The sequence below is a fragment of the Mauremys mutica genome, chromosome 20 (assembly GCF_020497125.1).
Source record: "Mauremys mutica isolate MM-2020 ecotype Southern chromosome 20, ASM2049712v1, whole genome shotgun sequence".
Taxonomy (NCBI): Eukaryota; Metazoa; Chordata; order Testudines; family Geoemydidae; genus Mauremys; species Mauremys mutica.
The window spans coordinates 24,894,593-24,919,422 of record NC_059091.1 but is presented as its reverse complement, the minus strand read 5'-3'; the positions used below and the strand labels follow the sequence as shown (position 1 = coordinate 24,919,422).

General features: G+C 60.6%; 1 protein-coding gene across 1 annotated transcript in view; it reads left to right on the top strand.

Moving 5' to 3' along the window:
• The first annotated feature begins 5,435 nt into the window (after positions 1-5,435).
• LOC123353504 (intercellular adhesion molecule 1-like) overlaps positions 5,436-24,830 on the top strand; it is a 29,864-nt gene continuing 10,469 nt past the window's right edge. Inside the window, exons 1-6 of the mRNA XM_044994626.1 lie at positions 5,436-5,585; positions 7,255-7,527; positions 8,057-8,374; positions 9,674-9,955; positions 10,886-11,164; positions 11,808-12,050. Of these exons, the coding sequence (XP_044850561.1) occupies positions 5,531-5,585; positions 7,255-7,527; positions 8,057-8,374; positions 9,674-9,955; positions 10,886-11,164; positions 11,808-12,050 (1,450 nt within the window). The 5' untranslated portion in view covers positions 5,436-5,530. The remainder of the gene's footprint in view (positions 5,586-7,254; positions 7,528-8,056; positions 8,375-9,673; positions 9,956-10,885; positions 11,165-11,807; positions 12,051-24,830) is intronic.

Here is a 24,830-nt window from a genome sequence, read left to right as displayed (position 1 = left end):
GGCCGGCTGGAACGCGGAGGGATAGGGATGGAGGGATGGAGGAGGAGGGCTGGGGAGGGCTGGATGGGTGGAGGGATGGATGGAGAAGGAGGGCTGGGGAGGGCGGGATGGGTGGAGGGATGGGTGGAGGGGGAGGGCTGGCCCTGGCCGGCTGGAACGCGGAGGTAAAGGGATGGAGTCATGGAGGAGGAGGGCTGGGCAGGGCTGGATGGGTGGAGGGGGAGGGCTGGCCCTGGCCGGCTGGAACGCGGAGGGATAGGGATGGAGGGATGGAGGAGGAGGGCTGGGGAGGGCTGGATGGGTGGAGGGGGAGGGATGGAGGGAGATGGATGGAGGGATGGGTGGAGGGGGAGGGATGGAGGGATGGAGGAGGAGGGCTGGGGAGGGAGATGGATGGAGGGATGGGTGGAGGGGGAGGGCTGGAAGAGGAGGGCTGGCCGGCTGGAACGCGGAGAGGCGTAAGACTTTTTGCACAGTTACCCTCAGCCTGGCCGGGTTTCACTCTCCGGAGCCGAAGGGGGGGGGGGTCTCCTCACTCTTTCCCACCAGAGCTCCCCCGAAAGGGGCTGAAAGTCTCCGGTTTCTCTCTGGAAGTCGGGGAAGGGACGAGTCCCCCCTGGGACCGTGCTGCAAAGGCAAAGGGGAAGTGTCATTTCACAGGCTCGCGTCTGTTTCTCGGTGTTGGCCAAAGCAGAAGCCCTGGACTTTCCTGCCTCCCCGTTCACACAGCTCCCCGCCCCGCCTCGGCCATTGATAAAACCTCACACAATTCTCTGCTATGCCAGGGCGGGGCGGGGGGAGCCGAGCGCAGCCTCCATGTGACGCTGACATCAGAGACAGTTAAACCACAAACCAGCCCCAAAATAACCCTGAGCACATGAGAATTTCCCACACCACCAGGCCTCCCTCTCGCGCTGACGCTGCAGCGGAGGCAGGGCTGCCATGGCTCCGGAAGGGCACGGGGTGCTGCGGCGTCACCCAAGGTGCAGCGTGGCCTCCGTGCAAAGGCTGCGGGCTCCAGCGGGACTGCGGCTGGCACAGTGGGGAGGGGGCGGGAGTGAGACTCAGGGGAGCTGGGTGCTCGTCCCAGCTCTGCCACTGGCCTGGGGCAGGTTCTGTCCCCTCGCTGCGCCTCAGGCCCCCCGAGGGGACGGGGAGCTCAGTGCTTTGAGCATTGGCCTGCTAAACCCAGGGTGGGGAGTTCAATCACTGAGGGGCTGCTTAGGGGTCTGGGGCTTGGGCCTGCTTTGAGCAGGGGGTGGAACTAGATACCTCCCGAGGGCCCTTCCAGCCCTGCTACTCTGTGCCTGTCTCTCCCTCTGTGTCAGGGCAGCACCTGGCACAGTGCGGCCCTGGTCGCAGTTGTGGCACTGCTACAGCACAAATAATAATGAACCTAATGACCTGCTGTGACATTATTGACAGAAACTGCAACCACTGGTCTATATTTGCAGCAAGTGTCGTACAACAGTTGCTGTGTGAGGTGTCTATGGAGAGGTTACGATAACGCTGTCTGGGGGGGGGTGTGCGGGTGGGTGTGGGTGTCTGTGTGTGTGGGCGGGTGGGTGTCTGTGTGGGTGTGTGGGTGTGGGTGTGTGTGGGTGTGTGTGGGTGTGATTTGTGTAGTTGAAGTTAGGACTGTTGGCTCTGTACTTGGAGCTCAATGTGCTTTGATGCTAAGTGGCCCCAGTGAAGCATCTGGTCGGCGTCTCGAGACGGGGCTGTTCGCAGGAAGTGCCAGGACAAGAAACACTTAACGGACAATGAACGTTGGGAGACGCCAACCCACTTCTGAGCTTTCCTGGGAACGTTCAGACTAACATGGAAACAATGGCGTCGGCCTGCAAACTGAGTCATGCAGGGACATGTGACTTGCCCATGTGACTCCAGACTCCATCTTGCTGCTGTGATTTTCCACAGTAAGAATGGAGGGGCCCTTCCACAGGCAGAGAGTATAAAAGGCCCTAGAAACCCCTTCATTTTGTCTTCAGTCCTGCTTCTTACCTCTGGAGGGACCTGCTACAAACTGAAGCTCTGACCAAAGGCCTGACTGACCCATCCCAGGGGGGATGTTCCAGAGACTTGATTTGAACCTGCAGTTTATTCCATCACTGCTACAAGCCTGAACCAAGAACTTTGCCATCACTGGATGTAATTGATTCCATTTAACCAATTCTAGCTCTCAGCTCGATCTTTTCCCTTTTATGAATAAACCTGTAGATTTTAGATTCTAAGGGATTGGCAACAGCGTGATTTGTGGGTAAGATCTGATTTGTAGATTGACCTGGGTCTGGGGCTTGTCGCTTTGGGATCGGAAGAACCTTTTTCCTTTTACTGGGGTGTTGGTTTTCATAACCATTCGTCCCCATAACGAGTGTCTGGGGGAATTGCTTGTGTGACTTGTGGTTCGCCAGGGGGGTGAGACCCAAGTTCCCTCTGGCTGGCTGGTTTGGTGCCGTGGTGTGCAAAGGACCCCAGCCTGGGGCTGAGACTGCCCGGCTCTCGGCAATTTGTCCTGAATTGACACTCTCAGAGGTGTCCCGCCGAAGGCAGCATCGTTACACCTGCTTTGCCTAGTTAGTCGTAATGTTCATGCCAAGCTGGTGCCAGTTCGGAACCGTTGGGCAGCCCTCACCCTAGGCAGCCGGCGCAAGCCTCTGTAGGGTCTGAGCAGCCCAGGATATAGAACAGCAATAACCCCTCGAGTCCGCCTGCAGCTTTCAACCTGCAGGATCCCAGAGCACCGGGCAGGCCGAGTCCTGCCTTGGCTGCACCGCTGCAAATCCAGAGTAACTCACTGTCACCCGTAGAGTCGCTGCGGATTTGCATTGGTGGAGCAGAGGCGAATTTGGCGCGTGAATGGCCAGATTTCAAAGCAGATTCCCGAAGGCTCAGCAGCACCCCCAGACTAGGCCAAACTTTCCGAAACTCCGTTGCCATTTAGCCACCTAAATAAGCAGCCAGATTTTCAGACCCAGCAGCCTCGGTCCGACCCTAGTGACCAGAGCGCCGCAAGACTCCAGCAGCTAGTGCGCGCTCCTGAGCAGCTCTTCTAGTTACATGCCTAACTGGGCACTGCACAGTCCGGAAAGTCTGCCCCGAACAGGAATGCAGCCACCTCTGGGGTGGAACGCAGCAGCTGCTCAGCTCCAGCCCTGCTGCCCAACAGGAAGCGAAGACAAGACCCAAAATGGCAACAGGGGAGTTTGGCTATTTAGCAGAACCTCGTTGGGGAGGGCGGGGGCTTGGTTTTAAGTGTGATCCTGAGCCCTGGTGTTTAGGTGCAGCGTTTTGGAGAACTCCCCAGGGGCCGGGGGCTTGTTCCGTCTGTGTGGGAATGAGGCTGATGAGCTCAGCCAGGAACAAGGAAGTGAAACCCCCGGTGCTAACGCCTCGGCCTGGCGTCCCCAGGCAAGGCTCTGACACTTCTCCATAAATGGAAGAAACGCCTGGCAGATACACAGGTCCAAAGATCTGTGGAGTGTCTCCACCCCGCCCGGGCCCTGCACTCCTGTGCCACACAGGTCAGCTCCACTAGGCCCCAGGAGTGTGACGGGCACGTTGGGGGAGGAGTGGGGCTTTCAAATGAGGGGAAGGGGCCCCTGAGACTGTCCCGGGCTTGGGGGGGCAGCACCTGCCTTGCTCCCGGCCCCTGGTATAGGCGGGTTGTGCTGGTGGCACATGGTGCTGGGGAGTGGGGGAGTCAGGCTCTGCGCTGGGACTCTGGAGCCCTGGGTTTGATTCCCAGCTCTGCCACAGACGCCCTGTGTGACCTTGGGCAAATCCCTGCATCCCTCCAGGCTGAGCTCCCCATCTGTGACTGGGGATAACGAACCGTCCCTTGTCTCCAAGCGTGAGCTGTTGGGGCAGGGGCTGTCTCTGGCTAGGCAGCACCGGGGCCCCGATCTGGGTCGGGTACCTTAACAGCAAACAGATCCCACAATGTTTCCTTTCGTTAAAGGCTCTGCTGTCTCCAGCAATGCTTGGCGCCCCAGAGCCCGAGCAGGCTGCCCATGTATGTCACAGCACCTCTCTTGCCCCGGGGTGTCCGGCGGGAGGGTGTTGTGGTGTCGTGTGCACTCAGACAGTCACGCAGCCCGGCCCTTTGGCATCCCAGCATCGCAAAGGGAGCCAGCCCCGTGTCTGCCTGCAGGGCTGTTCTAAGCCAGCCACGGGGCTGTCACACCCTGCTGACGGGACAGCAGAACCAGAGCCAGGTGTCCTGAGCCCCGGCACAGTGCTCTGCCCACTAGGCAGCATGGACTTGTTTGTTTTATTACCCTGTTTTCCAGATGGGGAAACTGAGGCACAGAGCGACTCAGGGACGTGCCCAAGGTCACACGGGGAGTCAGTGGTGGAGCTGCAAATTGATCCCAGCTCCCCCAAGTCCCAGCCTAGCACCCTGACCACAAGGCCAAATGGTCCCCCCGCCTTCGGCCACAGAGTTTTACAAGCGTCGTTATTTATGCTGTAAATCCTCGCTCGTCCCTTGCTCAACCCCTAAACCACAAGGATGAAACGAGGCGCCGCCGCCACGGCTCTCAGGGCGCGGGATGTAGCAGCCGTGGGACTGCAAACAGGCTGCAAAGGGGGGTGGGTTAAAGGTGACCCAGGCGGGGGGTTAGATGCGTGTCGGGTGTTTTACACGTGCATGCGCGGCAGGATTTATTTTATTTTGGTTCATGCAGCATCCGGAATGGGCCCTAGTTCTGAGGGGGCCTCTGGCTGCTGTTCTAGCGACCACAGTGTCTTGCCCTCTGTAGCGTCTGTCCGCCCGTCTGTCTGTCTGTCCGCCTGTCTGTCTGTCCGCCCCCCCCCCTCTCTATCTATCTACACCCCATCTCTCTCTCCCTCTGTCTCAGCCCCGAGCACCCCAGCTGTGCAGCCAGACACTTTGCAAAAGCAGCTGTTGATTGTGGGTGCGCAGCCAGCGCCGAGCACTGGGCCTCTGGCAGCCGGAGCCCTTTGCGCTGTCTCAAGCTGGGCTCCCTAGATCGTGAGGAGGCTCCGGCCCCTGCTGCGGGGTGTGACCCCCCCCTCCCCGGAGCGAGTGCAGGGGCCGTTTCAGACCCTGCGGGGGTGAGGAGCGTTGTGTCAGCGATGGGGGGGGCGGTACCCCCCGGCCCCATAGCCAAGGAGGCCCCTGGTGCGGGACGGGGGGGGCGGGGATCCCGGCAGTGCGGGGCGGGAAAGCCCCTGTGCTGTCCCTGTTGCCACATAACCAATAGCCAGGGCTCGTCCCAAGCCCCCCGAGGGCGCCGGGCCGGGGCCGGGGGGCGGGTGCCTTTCCCCGGGGAACCACGCCTTGGAAAGCCTGAGACCATCAAAAGTCCCTCTGCGAAAGCCGGGCTGGAAATTCCCCGCTCCGGAGCAGCCCGGGGGGGGGCGGCTTCCGGGAACCGAGCGGGATCCTCCTCTGAACATAAAGCAGCGCCCGGGCCGCTCATTCAGCGCCTGCCTCCCCGCGGGACGCGCCGAGCCCGGCTGCTGCCCAGGGAGGGGTCCGGCCCCGGGGGTTCCCTGCAGCGCCATGGCGCAGCCTCTGCTCCCGCTCCTGGCCTGGTGCGCGCTGGCAGCTCTGGCAGGTAAGCGGCGACCGAGCCCCTCGCCCGCAGCCCCCGGCCCGCAGCCCCCGGCCCGGCCGGCCCCTCGCCCGCAGCCCTGCCCGCCGCTGCCCGCCGCACCCTGGCACCAGGGGTTTGGCTGAGTGGATCGTGGAGCAGAAGAGAGTGTGTGTGTGTGTGTGTGTGTGTGTGTGTGTGTGTGTGTGTGTGTGTGTGTGTGTGTGTAAAAGTCTCCAGACCCACAAGTCAGTTTCCACTCTCATGCACCCTGCTGTGACTATGCCTCCTCCCCTCCTCCGGAGTGACTCCGGATCGACGCCGGGGAGCTGAGACTGGAATCTGCCCCGTGCGTGAGGCTGGTGAAGGGGGCCTGCCTCCCAAGTGCGAGGGAAGCGCTGCCCCCATTGGCTCTAGGAGTGTTTCACGCTCACTTTGCACCGGGGTCGAACTGCATGGGGGGGGGATCAGCCCCTAAATGTCTGGGGGCAGCTGGGGCCAGGTTCCGCGTGGATCCGGCAGAGGGGAGTGACCGCGCGCTGCAGAGAGAGATACTGCTTCTCCTTCTCCTGGCCCAGGCCGCAGGCCATTGCCCGCTGCCCGGGGCACGGACGGGGCAGGTCTCCGGGGGCTGGAACGCGACACGAATAATGTAGGATTGTTAATTCTGATGCCAAACTCCGGTCCCTATTGGAGCAAAGCTCCCCTGGACTCCGGAGTTTGTTTTCGCTAGAGCGAGCCCCAGAGTCCGGCCTGTGGAGTATTAAACCCACCCCTGGGCCGGGCCAGTTCTGCAGGGGGCTGACAACAGGGACACGCTTGGCCCACGGTTTCCTCTGTCATTGCCAGTTTCAGATTCTGGGCTTGGTGCCCGGCTGGTGCTAATCAGCCTCGTTCCACTGAGCCGAGGGAGCTGGGCTGGTTCCCACTAGCTGAGTAGCCGACCCTGGGGCTGGGGGAGCCGGTGAAAGGGGAGACCAGGCTCCTGCCCGGGGATGAGTGTTTGGCTGGGGCAAGCGAGGGCTGGAATTCCTGTAGCCAGCGGGCGTGGCTGGCCCGGGACGAGGCCGGGAATCCCCCACTCCCAAACGACTCAGTCCCAGGACTCGGCAGACGGGTGCAGAGCCGTGGGCCTCGCTCGGACCCCACTGCAGCCGAGGGCAGAGTGCGGAGATGAGGGGGCGCCTGGGGGTGTGCAGTGTTCAGCCAGCTTCGCGGTAACCGAGAGAGAGAGAGAGAGAGAGAGACCCCTGGGCACCGGCGGCGAAGGGCTGCAGGGAGCAATGGGCTGGGTGGGGATATTCTCCTGGGTCCCTGCAGAACCAGCCCCGGCCGAGCTCCTCCTGCCCTGGGAAAGGCGCCTCGTTAGCACCACCTGGTTCTCTGGAGGGCCGGAGCCCCTTTCCGCTGCGCCTGGGGCCGGGAGTGAACTGAACCCGGGACTTTCCAGCGCCGTCGCTCGCCCAGCGCCTGGCAAAGAGCAGCAGCGAGGTCCAGCCCCCCTCGGGCCGCAGCGCAGACCCACCCGGCCCCGTCCAGCCAAAGCACCCTGTGCCTTGGCCAGGAGCCGTCCCCGCCAGGGAAAGGGGTCTCCAGGGGCTGAGCTCACCCACGTGGGCTGTGTGTCTCGCACGCTGCTTTGCCGGGAGTGTGTCCCAGGGGCGCAGCGTGACAGGGGTGTTTGCCGTTTCAGGGGCCGCGCAGGGCTCGTTTGAGGTGAGCGTTTCGCCGGAAGCTGCCATGGTGGAGCACGGAGGGTCCGTCTGGATAAACTGCAGCCACACGTGCCAGGATCCTGGCGCCAGGGGCGGCCTGGAGACCTCACTCACCAAAACCGATAGTAAAGGTGGACCTGGGTGGGCGGCCTTTCTCCTCATCGGTATCACGGAGTGGGTGTCGGCCCCTCAGTGCTACTTCACCTGCAGTGGAGTTACGAATGTGGCGGCTGCAAACATCTCCGCTTACCGTAAGTGCCGCTGGCTCCCAGCTGCAGTGGGCCTGGGGCTTCTGTGCCACTGACACACTGGTGCGGTGCAGCGCTGGAGGAAGGGGAAAGTCGCTGGCGGACAGTAGGGTACAGAGCTGGGCTCTGGCCCCAGGCAGGGGGCTGGCTGGCTCGGGGTGGGGGTGGGGGGCAGGGAACAGGCTTTTCCCCGCTGGGGACACCGGCTCCGCTCCATGAAGCCAGGCAGCACCTGCGGGTAGTTCCCCTCTGGCAGCCGTTGGGTGGGAGGAGTTGGGGGGGCTCAGTCCGGCTCCTGGCAGGGCAGGAATCCACATCCCAACCCCCTGCCCCACGTAGAGCCCCTGGCGGCCGGTCAGCGAGTCTGAGCCTGGCTCTCGCCGCCAGCGGGGTCCCCTCCGGGGCAGGGCTCAGCCGGCCTGGGCCGCGGGGATGCACCTCCCAGGCTCTTCCCCCAGCGGCGCCTTTCAGCAGCACCCGGGTGACGGGATCCGATTAACCCACCTTCGGGTGCTTCCCCCTCTGGCTCCAGGGCCGCCGGAGCGGGTGGTGCTGGAGCCGCTCCCCGAGATGGAGCTGGGCCGGGCCTATAACCTGACGTGCCGGGTTCTGAACGTGGCTCCCGTCACGCGCCTCACCGTGACCCTCCGCCAGGGGGGACGGACCCTGCACACGGAGACCTTCCAGAACCGCACCGGGACCGGACCCGACAACGTCACAGTGACCCACGAGATCATCCCTCGGCGCTGGGACCACGGGCAGGAGATCACCTGCCACGCAGCCCTGGACCTGAGGCCGCACGGGCCCCACTTCGAAAACAGCTCCTCTGCGGTGGAGCTCAAGGTTTATGGTGAGTTCCCACACGCTCCATGTGCCAGACACACCACTCTGGGCACCAGAGACACCGTTCCATGCACCAGAGAGACACTCCATGTGCCATACCCACTGCTCCTCCGTGCACCAGAGACATGCTTCGCGTGCCAGACACACCACTCTGGGCACCAGAGACACACTCCATGTGCCATACCCACTGCTCCTCCGTGCACCAGAGACACCGTTCCATGTGCCATGCCCACTGCTCCTCCGTGCACCAGAGACACGCTTCGCGTGCCAGCCACACCGCTCCGGGTGCTGGCGGTTCAGGGGACACAGGGGCTTTGCCTGACTGCCCAGCTCCCTGCACCCCCTGCTGACATTCACCCCCCCTCACCCAAAATGGGCCCCAAATGCTCTGTGGCCAGGATGGATTCCCTGCTGTCCTGGGCCTGTCGATGCCGGTCCCAGGTTGGGGGCTGAGATCTGTTCTCCCAGGTGGCCGAGATGTCCAGGGCTACCCCTTTGGGAGCTCCCCTAACGCAGACTGATGCGTCTCCTGCTCTTTACACAACTGCAGCGTGAGTCCCACGCACCCTGTTTGCGAGTCCCCCCCCAGCCCCCCCAGGCCCAGCTGGGGCTGGCTTCTGACCCGCAGAACAGAGTGAGCACCCGTGGAGGGTCACAGCTATGTAAAGGGATGCCCCCCATCTCCCATGCCCTACATTGCCCAGTGCTGGGGGTGGGGGCCGAGGGTACTGTCTGAGCCCGGGGGCCCCCGCCCACCCGTGAGAGGGAGGGTCCCTGGGGGGGGGTTGTCTCACCCCCGCAACACGCAGTCGCTGTGGGGCTCGGCCTCGTGCGGCGTCAGGCTCCTGCTTCCCCTTCGGGGTGATGGTTCCTTCCCCTCCAGGCGCCTCGTCCCCTTCGGGGCCTGGCCTGGCCGGAGCAGAGGAGGGCAGAGCGCTCTCGGGGCTGCTGCGGGGGTGTGGGGAGAGCAGGGTGTGGAATGGGTCCATCAGCGGGGGGCGGGGGGGGGATGGAGGGAGAGGTGTGGGGGGCAGTCTGGGGCGGGACAAGAGGGTAGAGGGGTGAGTCTGGGCAGGGCATGGACACAGCTGGAGGGGACGGTGCAGGGATAGAGACACGAGATGGGGAGAGGACTCGGGGGCGGGGGAGCACGGGGCTGGATAACCAGGTTGGTAGTTCGATCGGGAGCAAACTGCGTCTCAGCCCCCGTTGTCGCCGCGTCGCTGGGTTTCCTCGCTGGGGCCCAGGCGGTTCCCTCCGCTGACGTTTCCCTCATGCCCCCGATGGTTTTTCTCGCCCGCTGCAGATCTCCCAGAGGAGCCCCAGCTCCGAACCTCCCTCTATATCGAGGTGGGCACCAGGGCGCCCGCCCGCTGTGCGGTGGCCGGGGTGTTCCCCGCCGTGGGAGAGGCCCGGTTCACCCTGTCCTTCGGGGGAGAGAGCCTGAACCTCACCGTCATCACGTCGGGCGACACGGCCACCGCCCTGGGCGAGGTTTGGTCCCCGTCCCCGGGACAGCACCAGCTGAGCTGCACCGTGACCGTGGGGCCCGTGTCCAGATCCACAGGGCGGAGCGTTCTCGTTTACAGTGAGTGTCTGGGGGCTCCCGGCCACGCCCAGAGCGGGGTCTCCCCGGATATCGGCGTCTCGGGGGGCTCGGCGGGTGACGTCTGCACTGTGGGCCGGGCTGGCGCGGGGGCTGGGCAGATCTCTGTGGGTTCAGCTCCCGCGGGGGCTGGTTTCAGTTCACGCCGGTTCCTCCCCCTGGACTTTCCATCGGAGTTTTCAGGCTGAAACTCGCCCCAAGCCCAGAGCAGAACTCAGCCCCCCCGTCCTGATTTCCCACGGGTCCCCCCGCACCAGATCCCCACCCTGCTCCCACACCCAGCCCTAGCCTGGCCTGGGACTCGTCCCCCGACAGCCCCTCTGTGGGGCTCTGACCTGGCTCCCCTTCCACACAGGCGCTCCACTGAGCCGGGGACGCTCCCAACAAACCTCTGCCAGCGCGGCCGAGCGGCTGCGTAGCCCAGGCCAGGGAATTCCTGCCAGCGGCTCCAGAGAGTCAGAGCCGCGCTGGGCTGGAAGGGAGCGGGCGAGGCCACCGAGCCCCCCAGCCATGCGCAGACTGGGGTCAGTCTGCCCCCGGCCCGGCCTGCCCCGCTGGGGAGAGGCAGGTTCCTACCCTGACGCAGGGCATGAGGAGCGGGCGCTGCCAGAGAACGGAGCCCTCCCCGGCCGGAGCTGGAGGGCAGAGGTGGGGCGGGGGGGAGCCATGGGGATTTAGGTACCAGTCCATGCGTGGAGGAACTGGGCGCCTGACTCCCATGGGATCTGGGCCTAACTCCGCCCGGGGTCTGGGGGTTAACGAACGGCCCAGGTGTGGCCAGCCCCCGGTGGCTTCGACCATCTCACCCGTCCGCTCTCGAGTGAAGCGTCCTGCCGGGGAGCCAGCGTGCGGCCCCTGGGAGGGGGATCAGCAGCCCGGGCCAAGCAGCAGCTCTGTCCTGGTCCCTTGCAGGTCTCCCCGTGCCTGTGCTGGAGGTGACTGAGTCCCGGACCCGCGTTAACAGCAGCGTGATCGTTACATGCCGTTCCCCTGAGGCCAACCCCCAGGGCGTCCTGCTCCAGCTCAGCGACGCCAAGGGAGTCCTGGTCTCCAGCCCCCCCGCCCAGCCCCGTGTGCAGCTCCAGCTGACGGCCAGCGAGGAAGACGACGGGAGGGAGTTCACGTGTGAAGCAAGCCTTGGCTCAGGCATCCCCGCCGTGAAACGCACGTCCGCCAGGCTCACTGTCCTCTGTGAGTAGAGGGGCCGCGGCTCTGTCGTCGGTGCTGCTCCGGCCCCATCACCACCGGCCACGGTCTGCGCTCACACCCTGCAGTCAGGAAGCAATGCCCCCTTTTCACATGTCCGCTGAGCCCCCCAGAGCCTCGGCCAAGGACTCGAACCCAGGGCTCCCGGCCCATCCTCCCCCTCCACTCCCACAAGCTTTTCTTCAGACGCACTCGGCTGGGACAGTGACTTTCCTTCTGCCTGTGACCTGGGGCGGCCATTTCTGTGCAGCAGCGGCCAGAGAAATGCACTGGGTCCAATCGGTTCTTAGCATTAGGGTGTCAGGGCCCCATTGGGCCGGGCACTGCCCAGACCCCGACCCAGATCCGGGCCCCATTGGCTCAGACCCAGGGTCACATCGGGCGGCCATGGCAGAGGCAGAGCTTGACCCCAGAGCTCCCCAGTCCAGGCTGTTGCCTTGCCCGCAGGGCTCCCTGTGCTGCCCCAGAGCAGGGCTGCTGGCGCCAGGCAGGGCGGTGGGGAGAGCCCAGCGAGGAGGCTCCTGTGGCAGGGGAGAGCCGCCGTCCTTGGCAGCAGCCCAGGGGGACGGCAGGATATGGGGCTACCTGGCACTGGGCAGCGTAACCAACCGCCCCCTCTCGCTTCCAGACGGGCCCAGGATGGACGACTCCGGCTGCCCCAGGAAGTGGATCTGGAAGGAGGGGACGGAGCAAAGCTTCTCCTGCCTGGCCCGGGGGAACCCAGTGCCAGTCGTGGGGTGCACGAAGGACGGGGTGTCTGTCAGCATCGGGGTGCAGCGGCAGGTCAGCAGAGAGGACGCCGGGACCTACCACTGCAACGCATCCAACGCGCACGGCTCGGCCAGCCGGGATGTGACCGTCCAGGTGGAGTGTAAGTGGCCTTTGGTGGAGCCTCCAGCAGGCGACCCGGAGGGGGGATTCCAGAGCTCCAAGGGGATTTAGGAGCAAAAGTGAATGGGTCTCAGGTAAAACCCCATTGACTTTCCATGGGGTTTAGGAGCCCAAACACCCCCCCCCCCGCCAAGCCATGGGGCTCAGTACGGGGATCCGGGCTGCCATTCTCTGCTCTGGCGTCCTGCAGGAGATCAGACTGGCAGACCCAGTGATCCCATCTGGCCGGTCCATCAGTGGGGCTTGTGCTCTTCAGGCTTGGCCAGGGCACAACCCCTGCCCCCAGGCTCAGGGGGTGCATCCTGGCATCACTTCCACCCCGGAGCGAGCGGGGATGGGTCCAGCGTCCTGCAGCCTGGCAGTTCTCAGGTTCATCTCTGTCCCAACTCCTCCTCCTACAAATTATGTGTAATATGACAGAACAGCAACCAAGCTCAGGGCCCCGTCGGGCCGGGCGCTGCCCAGACCCCGGCCGAGATCAGGGCCCCGTCGGGCCGGGCGCTGCCCAGACCCCGGCTGAGATCAGGGCCCCGTCGGGCCAGGCGTTGCACAGGCACAGCATGACAGTCCCTGCCCAGAGATCTCACCATCTAAAAGGCAGAGAGTGGCAGGGGAAACTGAGGCACTGAGCAGGTGAGGTACTTGCCCAAAGCCAGTGGCTGAGGGGGGTAGAACCCAGGTTTCCTGAGTCCCAGCCCACTGCCCACCCCACGAGGCTGAACCAGCTCTTAGTCCTGCTCAACCTCGCTCCTTCTTTAACAGACTTCGACATCCTGCCGTTGGTCCTGGGGCTGGTCGCTGCGGCTGCTGCTGGGGCCGGACTAGCCGCGTGGGGCTACATGTACTATCGCTCCAAGAGAATCCGCAAGTACCGGCTCCGACAGCAGCAGGCCAAGCAGGCCAAGCCGGCCGAGCAGATGAGCCTGAACGGGGCCGCCCAGAACACACCCGCTGTGGAGCACAGCGTCTAGGCCTGGAGTGCAGGACCCGGAGCCCTGGGGCTCCTCGCTGCTGCTTTACCCTTCGCCCGCGGGGCGGCCCCGTTAACCCTTGGGATGCTGGGCAGTGCCAGGAGCCTGGCGGTTCATGGCCTCTGCGCTGGCAGCTCGGGGCCCTCCCTTGCACACCCCAGCTGCTCTCCGGAGAGGGAGGGAGGCGCCCGGAGCGGGGCAGACACCCCAGGACCTCCAGGGCTGGAATCTCCCATGTCCTTGGCCGGAGGGACGTCTGGCTGCAGCTGAGCTCTGCCCCGCTGGGGAAGCAGGTGGCTGGGAGCCCCCCGGCGCAGCAGGAAACACTAAGTCGGAACAGTTGTGCCGGGAGGGGAACGGCGATAACGGCTGCCTCCAACCACTTCTCCTAGCGATGGGGAAGGCGCCTCCGAGCCGCACAGGAGCCCTGCCCCAGCTGGGGCCGCGGCCGCCCGGGGCGCGTGCGAAGGGACCCACGGGATCACTGTGAAAACGGTTCAACACTAACCAGACGGGCTTTGGGATCGCCGGGTCTGTGCACTGAGACGGGCCGGGGAGTCCGTTACTCGGATCAGCTGAATCGCAAGACCCAACGTCCCCCCTCCCGCCCTGTATCCCCGGCCACGGCGCAGACTCAGGGACACCAGGTCTCCCTGTCCTGTGGGGCTGAGCTGGGCTTTGCGGCGTGGCAGGGAGCAGGGTCTGTGCTCCTCGGGCCGGGGCCAGGAGGGGTCAGGGGGTCAGTGACGTTAATAACTGGAAGGGGGAGACTCTGGCGGGGGGCGAAGGGAACTGTTCCTATGTTACAGGCAAACGTTGGTAAATTCCCCTGCGGGACTTTTCCTCCCCCGTGGCTCCTTTGTTGTTGTCGGGCTGGGGAGCAGCTGGCCCCGGAGCCGTCAGAGTTAAAGGGCCGGTGGCGTTTGCAGAGCGTCTCGGGGCCGGGATTGCCAGCAGAGCCCGGCGCGTTGGGGGACACGAAGACGCTCTCTGGCCAAACCAGCTGTTCTCGGGGCGCCTCGCTGGGTCCTGGCTCTGGGGAACCCCCCTCCCCCACGGACAGGGGCTGAGCCCCTGGGACAGTCCAGCCTTTCAGCACGTCACCCCTGTGCTGAGCCCAGCAGGTCCGGCCCGGGGCAGAGATCAGGAGCGACCAGCCCTGGAGGCTCTGCCATGCAGGGAACTGATCAGGGGCCCTGTGCTGGGGTGATCCAGGCCCCACGCTGCAGAGGAGGGTGGAAAAGCCCCCAGGGCTCCCGCCACACTGAGCTGGGGGAAATTCCCTCCCTAGCCCCACGCTGACAGCCCTGAGCGTGAGTCAGCCTCACCCGCCGGCAGCTGGAGGAAGGAGCAGCTCAGAGCCTGGCCCAGCCCCGCCGGCGTCCCGCCAGCTAATGCCCATTTTGCACTGGGGTAAGTAACGGCACACGCTGCAAGGCAGAGACCCAGCCCAGCGACGCCCTGGAGCCCCGGGCGCCTGGCAGCTGCCGCACGACGGATCACAAGCGCGCAGAGGCCTGGAGCGAAGGGAGCATTGCTGATCAGAGAGATTGTCTACCTGGGTTGAGCCAGGAGCTAGAATCACGGAGAACCCAGCGCAGGCCGGCTAACGAGAAGGAGGCTGTAACGTGCCTGCTGGTGCAAATAAAGGATGGAAATATTGTCAGTGTGACCCACCAGCTCCCGTGTGCTCACTGGGGCGGGTGGCCAGAGCTGCTCAGAACAGTGCTCCTGGCACCCACGCAAGAGTGACCCGTAGCAGGTCGCATTACACAGCGCCTACAGCCAAGATCAGGGCCCCGTCGGGCCGGGCGCCGCCCAGACCCCGGCCGAGATCAGGGCCCCGTCGGGCCGGGCGCCGCCCAGAGCCCGGCCGAGATCAGGGCCCCGTCGGGCCGGGCGCCGCCCAGAGCCCGGCCGAGATCAGGGCCCCGTCGGGCCGGGCGCCGCCCAGAGCCCGGCCGAGATCAGGGCCCCGTCGGGCCGGGCGCCGCCCAGAGCCCGGCCGAGATCAGGGCCCCGTCGGGCCGGGCGCCGCCCCAACCTCGCTGATATTGAGGATCTGTTGCGCCCAGTTCCTCCCTGACCCCAACCAGGACCAGGGTCATGTGCTGGGCGCTGCAGAAACACACCGTGCAGGACAGTTCCTGCTTCACAGGACTCACAATCTAACTAAAGAGGGGGCGGCAGGGGAAACTGAGGCACAGAGAGGTGCGGGTACTTCCTCAAGGTCACCAGCAGAGCCCAAAATAGACAGTCCCCCCCCCCACTCCGCCCCCCAGCTCACTCGGCTTTTTGCCACCATACCGCACTGTACGCACCAGCAGCACCCCCTAGTGGTGGCACGGGCAGCTGCACCCCCATGCCTAGAACGTTCTAGGAAAAACCAGCCCAGGCCCAGGCCCCCTCTAGCCAGGCCCTTTGCATAGGGGCCAGGTGCCTGGCCCCTCCCCCTGTGCCCAACCTTCAGTTCTCACCCACAACAATGTTGGGGTCTCGTACGCCATCGGCTGGTCTGTCTGTGCGCATTGATGACATGTACAGACATATTAATGACAGTAGATCGCACACACACACACACGCACACACACACGCACACACACTATTTTTGTTCTCCCGGTTATTTCGGTTCTTGCCTGGTGGGGCACCGGTTCAGTCTGAGGGTACAGGCTTGGAACCCCCCTGTGCCATTCTACCGTTATCTGTCTCTCTGGGTGAAAGGCCCCAGACACGGATGCTAACTTTGCCTGAGCTCAACATACAGGATCTGGCCTGTAGGGCTCTTGCATTACAGCCGAACTCACCTTTCTATAAATCTATAAACCTGTTACAATAAACCACATACTTGAACGCTAAGAAAAGCTAGATCTATGCAAGCCAGCGGGCTAATCCTATAGGCTACGTGTCCCCCTTTGACGGGGTGGTTTGCAACAATGAACCCCGTCACATAGGTACAGATGCAGGTGGTTACATATCTGTGGGGACAGTTTTAATGTCAGTTTCCCTTGGTTGGGTGGAGGAAGGTGGTTATAAAGCTGGTATTCTGGACCCTGGCTCGTTTCTGGAGTGGGCACCATCTATACATATTCATTAGCCTTAACATTTGGTGCCCAAGTAGGGCACTGCTTGGCCTGGTTAGATAGGTCAGGGGTTTGCATATTGACTTGCTAAGTGCAGGGTTGTGAGTTCAATCATTGAGGAGCCATTTAGGGATCTGGGGCAAAAATCTGGGGAGTAGGTCTGCTTTGAGCAGGGGGTGGGACTGGATGACCTTCTGCTTCAAAGAAGTGCCATCAGTTATACGCATGTTAACCTTTGCTGCAAATGGGGAAGAGAGTTATTGACCAAGAAACTAACGTATAGTTGCTCATCTGTTTCCTTTTTCATGTGACTGTGCCATGCTGCCCTTAACCACAGGTGAAATTGATGGCGGGACTCATTAGGTCTCTGCTTTAGATTAGACAGGATGGTCACTCCAGCTTGCCCCAGATGCTGATTATGTTCCAACAGGGCTACTGTGTCTTTAAAAGATCTCTCTCCTACCCTAAACGCAGGTGGCAAAGTACTCCCTAATGCTCGATTCACTGTGAGTCGTAAGATTTTAATCCAATCTTTTTTGGTAAGCCAAACACTTTTGCTGTTTCTTGTACACGTTGTGCATGCATTGCAACCGACGAATCCTCCATCATCCCTACTTGCTTAGCTACCAGATCTAGGGTCTTAATATCTGTAACAACTGCTACAGAAGCAGCAAAGAATCCTGTGGCACCTTATAGACTAACAGACGTTTTGCAGCATGAGCTTTCGTGGGTGAATACCCACTTCTTCAGATGCAAGAGACTGAGACTGCTACAGGGCAATCAGAATTAGAATCTGAGGATCTTCTCTCCGGATCGGGATCTGGGCTGGAATCTATAATTTCTATGTTTTGACTTCTCCTACCCAAATCCACATTTTCCTCATCAGAGTGATCAGAACTTTCCTCTGGAAATAATCCTGGATGAGCAGGGTAACTTTCCATAAACCCTGTAAGTCCTACACTCAAGGCATCTCCACACTGATGCAGGACATCTCTCAGTCCGTTAAGATCTGGTGTAGCAGGGTGTTCTACCAGGCGACCAGCATATACCAAGGGGGTGTAGAGAGTCCATGAAATCCTAGGGATGTAGGCAACCTTGATGATCGCCCAAATGCCAATAAGTGTCTACCCAAAGGGGCTGGGTCTCCTGATCTATCTGGTGCCAATGTAACATTGGGTGGAGGAGCAGGAATGGCATCCCTGGTTGTTGTATCTCTCTCTGTTGTAACCTAGAGATCACTACAGCACAGGCACTAGCTACTCGTGACACCGCCTCTCCTAGTCCCTGAACAATCGCAGTCTCTAAAGGCACTGCCTCTTCACTATTGGGGCAGACACTAAGAGGAGAGGAGATCTCCTCCCCCTTTGCTCTGCTCATCTCATCCTTTACATCGCTAGTGGCCTCCTCTACTTAACTTCACCTCTTGTGATGCCACCCTGGGACTTCCTTTTCCTATCTGCAGACTGCTAGTAGCTTCTGCACCACCAACTTCCTCTCCTGACTCCCAGTGGCTCCTGAGACTCGATCTCCAGCTCCGCTCCTAAAGGTACCGAATCAGCCTGAGCGAACTCTCTCGCCCTCCTTCTAGTAATTGGCCTGCACGTTTCTCTCTCTCGTCGGTTCCACCATGCCAGTAGGGATGGGAACCGATTCCTCGTCCTCCTCTAACGCTTCTCCCGTTGTTTCCAGCTCTTTGATTCTTTCCAACAGCCGACCTCGGTCTGATTTATACCATCCAGTGATTTTAATCTGGCAGCCACTCGCTCTTGCCAACAACGTGCTTCTTCTCCTGCTGCCTGTACCTGGTACCTAGACCCTTCTAATGTTTTCTCTAACTCCTGCTTGTTTTGGAAAAGCGCTGACCGCTCCCTGACACTGCATGGAGCCGATTCGTTAAATCCTGAGTAACTTTCCTCCCTCAGCCAAAGTTTGCTGGGCTTTTCTGAGTAACTAATTTTTTATTCAGTTACTTTCCCAGCGAACTACAAGCCACAAGCAGACATTCAAGAGCTATTTCCGTTACCAGTTTAGCCCTTTTTTTCTGCTCTGTTTCTACATCAAACACCTCACTCACAAAACCCCCCGGGTTACAATCCTCAGAGATCATCTCACTATTCCTCAGCTGTTTAAACCTTCTCCATGTTCCTGAATGTCTTTTCTGGCAAAGTTTTCTAAACGCAGACTGCAGGTAACTCCAACAAACTCTGCTCTTGCGCTTGCTCCACTCACCTTAACACATAACACAGAACTCATTTCAATTCTAAAATTTCCCTGTTGACCTGCCTGTATAATGAACACGCTGCTGTTCTTTACTCTGAAAACTGCAGGCTCCCTTCACAGAAACCACAGGAAACACCCCCCCCCAACCGGTTTTTACACTTAGTTCAATTAGTCCCAAGTAAACGATAGAGGGGAGGGGGCGTGTTCCCCTCTCTTCCCTCGATGGCTCGTAGCTGATCGAGAGGGTCTCTTTTCCCGTCGGGGCCTGCCAAAAAGCTGGGGGAAACTGAGGCAGGGAGCTCAGACGTGCAGCCTGGGAGAGTTGAGGGGACTGAAATAAGGTAGCTTGAACTGTACAAGTTCTGAGTTACTGCTGCCTCTTGGCGGCAATTAATACATAGATTGATCAACGCCCCCGCCACCGCTAGCGTGGGTCATCAGGCCCAATGCTACTGCTAATATCTTACGAGTAGCATTTGTTCTAACTCAGCCTTCAGCAAAGCCCCTTAAACGCGCGTATCACTTTAAATAACAACACGGTTACTCTTTATCTTGCAAGATTAAATTCAAAACCTCTGAGCTAAAACGCCAAGTCCAACCACGTAAACAGGAAGCAGTCACCGGAAATCAGGTTCCTGTGCTCTTAAGAGTGAGTGAGCAAGACACAGAATCTTGCTCTAACTCTTTACTTATGACTCAGGTGAGAGTCTCAGGGGTCTGAAGAGGCCTGGCATCCCGGGAAATCCCTGTCAGACACACCTGGAGTTTCCTGCCTGGCCTGCTGGTCTGTTGCCTGATTTAGGAGGTTAATAATATGAATTTGGATCGTGTGAGTTTCAGGCTCACCAGTCTGTTTCAATAGAAGATAATACGGTTCTTGAATCAGGCTCCACAGAATTTACAAAGGGCCCTCGGGGGGATGACAGGAAGCTGCCACTGAGACAAATAGAGCCGCAAAGGCGTTCTATTAAGAGAACTGAAGTAGTAATTAAATGGTAAAATAACCAGAGTTACAAAGTTACGATTGTGTTGCTGCTATTCAGAAGATACGATGGTGTTGCGGTGTTATATGCTGCAAAGCTTTGGGTGACACTCACACCCTTCCTTGGTAACCGGGTGGTGAGAGACACAGGCCCAGCCTCGCCGCAAGGGTCTTGAGGGAGGGGGCAGAGCTTAGAAGAAGCTGGAGCTAAGAGTTTACGTAACTGACTTACACTGCAAAGGAAAACCCACCACACAGAACTCAGAGCAAACGCTGCGGGAAAGCAGCTTCGCCCAGTCCCCTTGGAACTTAGACCCTGCTCGGGAAAACCAGCCCAGGCCCCCTCTGGCCAGGCCCTTTGCATAGGGGCCAGGTGCCTGGCCCCTCCCCCTGTGCCCAACCTTCAGTTCTCACCCACAACAATGTTAGGGTCTCGTACGCCATAGGCTGGTCTGTCTGTGCGCATTGATGACATGTACAGACATATTAATGACAGTAGATCGCGCGCACACACACACACACACGCACACACACTATTTTTGTTCTCCCGGTTATTTCGGTTCTTGCCTGGTGGGGCACCGGTTCAGTCTGAGGGTACAGACTTGGAACCCCCCTGTGCCATTGTACCGTTATCTGTCTCTCTGGGTGAAAGGCCCCAGACACGGATGCTAACTTTGCCTGAGCTCAACATACAGGATCTGGCCTGTAGGGCCCTGGCATTACAGCCGAACTCACCTTTCTATAAATCTATAAACCTGTTACACTAAACCAAATACCTGAACGCTAAGAAAAGCTAGATCTATGCAAGCCAGCGGGCTAATCCTATAGGCTACACAGGGTAACATGTGGCGCCAGGGCTTGCAGGAAGGCGTGTGGCGAGCTGAGCGTGGGCGCCTGGCACCACACAGCCAGGCCGTGGGGAGGGGTTTTACACACTGGCAGGTACAGAAAACTGGGCTCAGACCCGGCCGCTCCCCCTCCCAGCCGGGCGCTGAGCAGTTACATGGGGAGAGGCACCTCCCGAGCCAGGCGTCAAAGGATCAGCCAGTGGCCAGCCCAGGAGAAGGCAAGGCTGGCCCGTCAGAGCCCCCGGCCGACACCGACCGGCCCCAGCCAGCCCAGGGAGAGCGGGGGTGTGATGGGTTGGAGCCCCGTTCTGGGATGTCACCTCACCTCCTGGGATTTCACTGAGCCCCCCCCCGCTCCCCCAGCCGGGGTTCCCTCGCCCTGCTTTGGGAGTTAGGCTCTCTGGCCTCTTGCAGCACACCCAGGTCGGCCCACACCCGCTGCTGTTACCAGATGTGCCTGTGACTTTGGGGTACGCTCGTTTATTTGGGTTACTCTTCGGGGGAGGGGGGTTGTAATTCTGTCAATGTGCTGCTTCTCCCCGCTGCACGGCCCCTCCCAATGGAGCTACCCTGCAGGACCTCGGGTCCCCAGGGCTGGGCTCCTCCAGCCCCACAACCAGGTGAACGGACACACGCAGGGCCGGCTTAGGCCAATTCCCCCAAATCGGGCCCCGCGCCCTAAAGAAGAGGCCTAACTTAGGCGCCTTTCTCATTTTTACTCACCCGGCGGAGGTCCGGGTCTTCGGCGGCACTTCGGCGGCGGGTCCTTCAGTGCTCAGCAGGCTGGGGCGAGCAGCACTTTCAAGCTGCCACCCTCATATGCCCCAGGTTCAGCACGTCTCTATCCGCACTTCCACGTTACAATTGTTCTGGTCGCAGGGCCGGCTCTGGCTCAAACCTGTGGGGCGGCCGGAGCGGCAAAGCAGAAAAAAAGGCAGCGTTTGGCTCCCTGCATCAGAACACTTCCTTGAACATGGGTCGGGGGGTTTGTAGAGAAACAACAATGGCTCATGGGAGAAAACTAGATTTCTCTACAGGTAAACTGATGACTCAAGGGTTTTCTTTAGGCTACACCATAGGAGCTGATCATAGAATCATAGAATCACAGGGTTGGAAGGTATCTTGTCCAACCCCCTGCTCAAAGCAGGACCAATCCCTAGCCAGATTTTTGCCCCAGATCCCTAAATGGGTGATGTTCCTTCCAGGGAGCTCACAATGCAATTAGGCGGCTTCACTATTTTGGATCCCAATGAAGGATTTATGACTAGAATTGGTCTGGTAACTGCTGGGCTGGGTGGGTGCAGGTGTGGGTTCATTAACATCTGGAGCAGAGATCCCCCATCATGCACTGCTTCCCTGCTCCTCTGGTCCCAGAGTTCAGTGCGGTTCTTGCCTTGGAATCTCTGGTCTCCGTTCTGTAGCTAATGGCGATGCCGCCCTGGCCCATCTTCGATGCACATGAGGCTACGGGAGTTGCCTTAATCCTGTCACCCTTGTCAGGGGGGTCTGGGTGTGTCTCCCATCGCCCTTCACTGCTCTCCGCAAGTCTTTTCTCTGATCCGTTCTGGTTCAAGCAGAGGCGCGGGCGGGGATCCTTCATGAGTCAGACCGGCTGGATACTGCACCCTGGTTCCCCAAGAACACAGAGCTGCCTGGTATCGCTGCAGACACAGACTGAGGTCAGCTCGGGGTGAGAGAACTCCCCCAGCACTCACGGGCACACCCCTTTGGGAGACAAACCTGAAATAATACTGTCTTGCCCTGTATAGAAAAATCTGCACGGCGCAAGCGTAACACCCACAGACCCGGGGATCGAACCTGGGACCGCTAGAACTTAGGGCATGAGCCGCTAGGGCAGGAGCTAGAAGCCAACCGGCTGTTAAGCAAACTCACTAATCTCTCTCGCTAGGTGCCACCAGCTGGGCCAGACCCCCCCCCCGCAGCCAGGTGGTGTGTGGGTCACACAAAATCCCTCCTCTTCCTCAATGTGACGCGAGATGATCCCGACTTCCCCCCCCTCCCCAGGTAGAAATTACATCAACTGGGTTTAATCAGAAACAAAACAAATGTATTAACCCCGAGCGCAGGTTTTAAGTGGTTCAGACAGAACAAAGCAGATCACTAAGCGACTGACACAGAACCTGCAGACTGAGCTTAGCACACCCCATAGGTAGGATACAAATTAGCAAGTTCTCACCCGGAGTGACAAGGAGGCTGGCAGGGCTCCCCTACCCCAGGCGCTGGCCCTGGCTGGGGCTCAGCGCTGCCGGCTGGTGGAAGCCCCCAGGGCACTGCCCCGTGATGTCTGCTGCAGCCAGAGGTGCCAGTGCCACGTGGGCAGACGGCCCCGTGCCGGCTTTCACCGAGCCACGGGAGCGCCCGTCACTGTCACGCTGCCGCCCCCTGGGCTGGAGCCGCCCCTGGAATTACCCAGGTCCCGGCGGGCACGGCCCTGCTGCCACGGCTTCCCCGCTGGGGCGTCCGCGAGAGCTGCAGCAAAGCTGGCTCGGGTACGGCTCCGTGTCCTGCGGGCGCACCCCCGGGGCAGGGCAGCTAGAGGCGGCCGCGAGGGCCGGCGAGGTAGCTCCGTGCCCAGGGCTGTCAGATGGTTGAGGGCTCCCTGGGACGTCCCCTTATCTCATAGATTCATAGATTCATAGACTCTAGGGCTGGAAGGGACCTCGAGAGGTCATCGAGTCCAGTCCCCTGCCCTCATGGCAGGTCCAAATACTGCCTAGACCATCCCGGATAGACATTTATCTAACTCTTAAATATCTCCAGGGATGGAGATTCCACAACCTCCCTAGGCAGTTTATTCCAGTGTTTAACCACCCTGACAGTTAGGGAGTTTTTCCTAATGTCCAACCTAAACCTCCCTTGCTGCAGTTTAAGCCCATTGCTGCTTGTTCTAGGCTTAGAGACTAGGGTGAACAAGTTTTCTCCCTCCTCCTTATGACACCCTTTTAGATACCTGAAAACTGCTATCGTGTCCCCTCTGTGTCGTCTCTTTTCCAAACTAAACAAACCCAATTCTCTCAGCCTCCTTCCTAGGTCATGTTCTCAAGACCTTTAATCATTCTTGTTGCTCTTCCCTGGACCCTCTCCAATTTCTCCACATCTTTCCTGAAATGCGGTGCCCAGAACTGGACACAACACTCCAGCTGAGGCCTGACCAGCGCAGAGTGGAGCGGAAGAAGGACTTCTCGTGTCTTGCTCACAACACACCTGTTAATGCAGCCCAGAATCACGTTGGCTTTTTTGACAACAGCATCACACCATTGACTCATATTTAGCTTGTGGTCCACTATAACCCCGAGATCCCTTTCTGCCGCACTCCTTCCTAGACAGTCTCTGCCCATTCTGTATGTGTGAAACTGATTGTTCCTTCCTAAGTGGAGCACTTTGCATTTGCATTTTGCATCTCACCCAGCAGACAGCTCCGCACACGCTCCCCACAGGCTGCGCCCTCATTCCACCATTCCAGCCAGCACCACCATTGTTGGGGGTAAGGTCCTGGGTTCTCTCCCTGGCTCTGGGAGGGGAGTGGGGGCTGGTGGGTTAGAGCAGGGTGGGCTGGAAGCCGGGACTCCTGGGTTCTCTCCCTGGCTCTGGGAGGGGATCGGGTGCTGGTGGGTTAGAGCAGGGGGGGCTGGGAGCCAGGACTCCTGGGTTCTCTCCCTGGCTCTGGCAGGGGAGCGGGGGCTGGTGGTTAGAGCTGGCAGGCGGGGGCTGGGCTGATCTCTAACTAGCAGGGATCAGGAGGGAACTGTCCCCACTGGGTTCCCATCACGTCCTCCTGCCGTCGGTCTCACAGCTGAGGCTGGGCTCTGTTGCAGACCAGATACCGGGCTAGATGGGCCCTGGGCTGAGCCACCCTGGCAGTGCCTGTGCACCATCCCCGCATTTCCAGTGACAGCGACTCAGTCCCCACCCCCTCTGCCCAGGGCCTAGGCGGGCCCCTGGCAAGTCTCCCATTGACTGCAGGGGGCTTGGACCAGGCCCCAGGATACCGACGGAAAACCCAAGCCCGGCTCCCCCGACTCCTGCTCTCTCTGTCCCTCTCTCCTCAGCCATGAGACCCCAGCGGCTCCAGCATCCCTCTCCCGGGGGCTCCCTGGCGTGGCTGCTGCTTCTCCTGGCGCTGCCGGGTAAGTGCCCCCATCCCCCTCGCCGGCTCAGGCTGCGTGTCCCCAGGGGAATGCTAGTGGGGCCGGGCTGGGCTGGGTTGGCAGCGCCCCACTGGCCCGGCAGTGACATCGATTTGTTTTACTCATTGTTAATGAAGGTGCCTTCTTATAGAATCACTGGGAGGGGAGTGGGGCCTAGTGGTTAGAGCAGACGGGGGACGGAGGGGTCTGGGAGCCAGGACAGCTGGGTTCTCTCCCTGGCTCGGGGAAGGGAGTGGGATTTGATGTTCTGTTTTCTCAGTTCCACTGGGCTGTATCCCCCAGAGGTGTAGCCACAGCGGGACAGATCCGTTTGCCGTTTCAGGGGTCGCGCAGGGCTCGTTTGAGGTGAGCGTTTCACCGGACGCTCCCATGGTGGAGCACGGAGGGTCCGTCTGGATAAACTGCAGCCACACGTGCCAGGATCCTGGCGCCAGGGGCGGCCTGGAGACTTCGCTCATCAAAACCGATAGTAAAGGTGGACCTGGGTGGG